We start from the raw sequence: 5,535 nt of genomic DNA on the forward strand, positions 1-5,535 counted from the left end.
AGAAGCATTTTGGGGGATTTTGGCAAATGTTTGTGGGGCGCTACCCACACCTTTAGCTGTGTTGCTTATTCCACGATTGCACAATCCTTACAAGTTATACCTCGTTGTAAAGACGACTAATCAATGATAACAACAATATAAATAACAATACCAATTGGTATAACTGAAGGGGAGTTTAGTCAAAGTCTTTTGAATCAAATTCCAGTTTAGTTTTAGTCATATTTTGTCCTCTGAAATGTTTTAGTTTTAGTCTAGTTTCAGTTGACTAAATATATGATTGAGAAACTGATGTTACTGTTTACATGAACGGCAAAGCAGATGTCTAACATGATTGAGTCAACAAGGTCCTCATTCCTTCAGTGTCTTAATTCATATAAAAAATGTCAGTCAATATCCTAAAGTGGTCTTGAATTATTTGCTACAACACTAAATTGCCACTAAACAGTGGGTTATTATAAAATGTTAAAAACAGAAAACTAAGCAAAATGAATAATCAAAGAATCACAGTTGAGGTAACATGATCAGATTTGATTACAAACCGTGACATATCCAAACATTTGAAAACAGCAACTGCTGTTTTTTTGTCAAGGTGTATCCAATCTAGTGTCTGTATGTAGTCTGTTAATCCGAGGTACATGAAATTAAAGTTCTATCTGTTTGTGTCAACAAAGCAGACGGGACCCAATATGTTTTATTTGCAGCAGTCACACCAAAACTGGTGACCTGACCTCTGGAATTCTGGAATTTGGCAACCACTCATTGATTTTCAACTAGCAGTCACCAAATTAAATACGTCACCACTTTTGGTGTGGCAGCCGCAAGTTGACAAGCTTATACCGTGCACATCACTGCATTTATTAGGAAAATAATTGCAATAAATGTTTAATTTGGCCCAAGTCTATTCCAGGGTCCTTGCTTCCTCCTCTGGTGTAGCTGAATACACACAGTTGTCTAGTAAACACACTACTAAAGCGGCTAAGCTTTGACTAACTAGACTGCTAGGCTAACGACACTGTGTACTATGGGGCACCGTAAACTAGCAGCTAGCTGTGAGCAACTAGCTGCTTGCTCATCTTAAGAATGTGTGTCACAGTTTGCCGATGATCACTTGCATTCGACAGTCTGTCTTTATAGTGCAACCTTCTCAGTAATATGCCATTACACTGGAAAGCGGGAACTACAAGACTGTTCATAATAAAAAAAATCACACCCTGTGTGAAGGTAGCGGCGCCTTTGATACATTTTGTCATCGATATGTGTTTATAATGTGTTCATAGCCACGTGTCATGTGAAGCTTGACCAATCACTTTGTTGACGCACCTGACCAATCAGAACGTTGACTGACCTGACCAATCAGAACGTTGACGGACCTGACCAATCAGAACGTTGACGGACCTGACCAATCAGAACGTTGACGGACACGGACAAAGTCAGGTATAGAGCAGGATAGCGCCGCTAAAAACTCTTGGCACGTTTTCTTTGATATCACTTCACATTCAATTCACGGCCCTTCACCGAAGTCTTCACATTACTCCCTCTCTTTGATCTAGTGAGTCCAACCCACACAGTTAAACGTGCCTGTGACGAAGCCATGCCAATTGGCACCGCATACCGCTCCATGGGCGGAGCGGTAGAAGGCAGGCCAACCCCCTGTCACATGACTCCCAGAAGAGATGTGAAAGGAAAAAAAAAATTCAAAAGTAGCAGATGTACAAGCTTGCAGCGCGACGCAAAGTGACACGCTGTGAGCTTGTATATCTGCTATTTTTAAATAGGCAACGTATAAAATATGGATAAAGTGATTAAAATGATTGTGATGCTGTATTAACACATTTTGCTTGGGACCCCCTGGAATCCCACTTTGAGAACCTCTGGTATAATATTAACATAGTATACTTTAAACTCCTTAGTTGATCATTATCACAATGAAAACTTGTCTTTCAAGTTTTTAAAGAAAAAAAAGTAAACCATGACACCTGTTTAATATTGTTTTTTGTTATCATTATTTTATCAAAATATCAATTATTTGGCCCACTTGCAATATCATCACGGCCCACCGGTGGACCCAGGTCTAACGCAGATCAAACTGGGGGTCCTTGAAATGAAACCAAGGCCCCACACGTCAGAACGTTCTTATGACTGATAAGAAAAAAGTTATTTTTGATAAGACACCTAAGACACTTTCATACAAATGTTATTGTCAACCCAACTGAGGTGATTGCCACCCCCCCCCCCCCCCCTCCACCACTCAGTATTCTGATGGGATTAATCACAGTTGTGTAGCTTGCTGTCTATTGTGTACATCTAGCTCGGACATTTTAATACCTGGATATCGGAGGCATGTTTCTCAATGTGTGACAGTTTGTGTGCATGATCAGTAGAGGGGGACAGAGGTAGTTGGTATTTGATGAACTTCTCAGTCAATGTGTGTTCCCACTGCTTTCACTGCTGGCAAAATAGCCTGATGGTCTGAATGTGTTCCCACTGCTGTCACTGCTGACAGAATAGCCTGGTCTGAATGTGTTCCCACTGCTTTCACTGCTGACAGAATAGCCTGGTCTGAATGTGTTCCCACTGCTTTCACTGCCGAACAAAGGTCGGTCAGCAAAGATATGTTGGTGTGCTGAACAGGTGACTAGGTGACCACCCACAGTTCTGAGACCACCCAGATTGTTGTCATTTTGTAGTTATCACCTAACCCATAAGAACACAGTTTGTTCGGTGGGTAGTAGCACGTAGATCCCTACACCGTACATAGGGTGATTACGTTTCAGCGACTGGCGTTGCAACGGGTTACGGCATTAAGAGATGTTGGAGGCGTCCAGTAAGGCTGCCCGCATGGCGTCGAAGGCTTTCTCCGAGAGGGAGGCCACGTCCTCCGACGTCATGCCCGCCGTCTCCATCTTGGGCAGGACCCTCACCCTGACGGTTCCCGACCCGAAGCGCTTCTCTTTCTGCCGGTAGAAGCTCCCGTAGGACGAGAACACCACGGGGATGACGGGCACCTGTGCCCGCACCGCCAGGTGGAACGCGCCCTTCTTGAACGGCAGCAGATCTCCTCCCGTTTGGTTCCGCGTTCCCTCGGGGAACACCCACAGCCGGATCCCCTCTCTTAGCATGGTCTCGGCCGCCTCGGCCATCGCCGTCTTGGCGTCCTCCGTCTTGTTGCGGTTAATGAAGACCATCCCGCCCAGCCAGCACACCGCGCCCACCGTGCCGACATACACCAGCTGCTTGCGGGCGACCATGGTGCATCGGTCCGGAAGAACCTCCATCATGCCCAGGATGTCCAGGGAGCTCTGGTGGTTCGACACGATGACGTAGGGGCCTTCCTCGGCCTGCAGACGCTCGCGCCCGCTCACCTGGAAGCGCAGGCCCAGCAGGTACTTCACGTGAGCCACCATGCCGCGGATGATCCGCATGTTCTCCACGTCTCTGCCGCCACTCTTCAGGAGGCACAGCGGGATGGCGAGCAGCGCCAGAAGCATCATCCACGCCACATAGAAACCCTTTTTCGCGTAGTAGAGCAACGTAGCGCCGGTCCTCTCCATGCAGGAGGACAATGCACCGGCGCTACGCCTGCCTTCTTCTACATGAAGGAGACTGGTGGTCCGCAGCAGGAGTGGAACCAAAATCAGAAGCAGCAGGAAGAGGACAGCGATCCACGTCACATCCATAACGGTCCGCTTTGCCGTGCAAAGTAGACACACAGTAAAATGCAGTAAAAGACTTGCACCAACTGTGTTGCACGGTTGCAAAAGATATATCGCCAAAATCACAAAATGACCAGCACCCCCCTGTGCAAAAAGGCAACTATGGAAGGACAAAAGGGTCACAATTTACAATGCAAAAGACACTGCTATGGAAAGCCAAAAGGGTCACAATTCATCACGCAAAAGACACCGCTGTGGAAAGCCAACAGGGTCGGAATTCACCACACAAGACACAGCTATGGAAAGCCAAAAGGGTCACAATTCACCACGCAAAAGACACAACTATGGAAAGCCAAAAGGGTCACAATTGTAGTCAAAGGTGTTTGATTATTGTTGTCCGAAAGGGTGCAGACTGGTGACTGGTTAGCGCTCTTATGTGATTGGATTAAACAAGACGTTGTCCTGTTGTGTGATTGGACGGGCGTTGTTCTGTTGGACAGTCGCTACACAATCTGTTTTGTAAAATCTACAAAAAAAGATGGATTCTTGTCTGGGCCACTGCAGGCCGGTCCCGACCAATCACAACTCAAGTGGCAATGTGTGAAAGAGGGACACGTCCGGTTCCTACCAGCAGGGGGTCAGTGTTCTGGGAGGCTCTGGAAAGGGAGACTGATCCACGTTTTCGAATGCAGCAAATTATAACGATGTGAAGCTGCCGTCATTACGATGATGTCACAGGAGAGTGATGGCCACAAATGGAATTCCTAGGCAGACACGCCCAAATATGGGGATTTGTGTGGTTACAAACAACTGGTGTCCAAAACGGTCAATCACCTCCTCTCTCACCCACACACACACTACACACTGAACCCAAAGTTTGTTATAATTCTAAGAAACGGTTGGTTCTTTGAATATTTCTATTGGAAAGCCTGGTCCATGTATGAATCATATAAATGCATAATTCAAACACACAGCCTACTTCTGCAATCTTGTGACTGGTGTCAACAAAAACGCGAAGCACATGCGTGCTCGCGTGCACGCACACTCACATATAACGTATAAATGGATACCTTGAGAACCTGAAGTGATATTTTACATCTTGTTTTCCAAAGTTTTGCCAATACTTTAATACATTTTTTTATCCCACGATTTTGTAACCCCTTTTTCACCCGGTGCCAATTATCTAAGTGATCCTGGGCGCTACACTCCCCCCACCAGCCTAGGGAGCCCAGAGCCAAGCTCATGCCTCCTTCAATGCATGAGAGCCAACTGACCTTCTTGTCACCTGACAGGGGGGAGTTTCCCCGGTTGGACGTAACATGTGGAAGGAACACGTTATTCCAACCAGTTCCCTTCCCCTCCATCAGGCGCCCCGGCTGTCATGGGGGAGGTGGTATAGCGACCAGGATTACTACATGTTTTTGGGAGGGTATTGACAACCCTAGGAGAAACAGGGAGAACATGCAAACTCCACACAGAGTAGGCCCTTTCGCCAACCCCACCTGGGGTATGGGCGCTGATGACGCGGAGGAGAAGACACACCCTTGTTCTGTGGACCCCCAGCGCCCACAGTGTCCCCGGTGGGAATGGAACCCAGGACCTTCTAGCTGCGAGGCAACAGCGCTACCGACTGCGCTACCGTGCCCCCAAGTTTTGCCAATACAATACACAATCCAACAAAATAAAGCACTGTTTTCCCATGTCGTGTATTTGTATTATGGACCTTATTGCTTAAGTCTAAAACCAGATAGAAATGTTAAAAGTTATTGTACTAAAGTCAGGAGTAGTCATGTGTTGAGTCAGACCTAGTAACTGTCTGCACTTCTAGGCTATTCAAGCGCATGATGTTAATCTTGACCTGTTGTTCAAAAGGAAGCCGGCT

General features: G+C 46.5%; 1 protein-coding gene across 1 annotated transcript; it reads right to left on the bottom strand.

The window, feature by feature from the left end:
• Positions 1–2,801: 2,801 nt before the first annotated feature.
• Positions 2,802–3,677, bottom strand: LOC311049450 (1-acyl-sn-glycerol-3-phosphate acyltransferase alpha-like; the record flags this gene model as incomplete). Its single annotated transcript, XM_084063021.1, has 1 exon — positions 2,802–3,677. One exon carries the CDS (start codon positions 3,675–3,677, stop codon positions 2,802–2,804), a length of 876 nt encoding a protein of 291 aa, XP_083919147.1.
• Positions 3,678–5,535: the final 1,858 nt, after the last annotated feature.

Source organism: Gymnoscopelus microlampas (assembly GCF_963454915.1).
Source record: "Gymnoscopelus microlampas genome assembly, chromosome: 7".
Classification (NCBI taxonomy): Eukaryota; Metazoa; Chordata; class Actinopteri; order Myctophiformes; family Myctophidae; genus Gymnoscopelus; species Gymnoscopelus microlampas.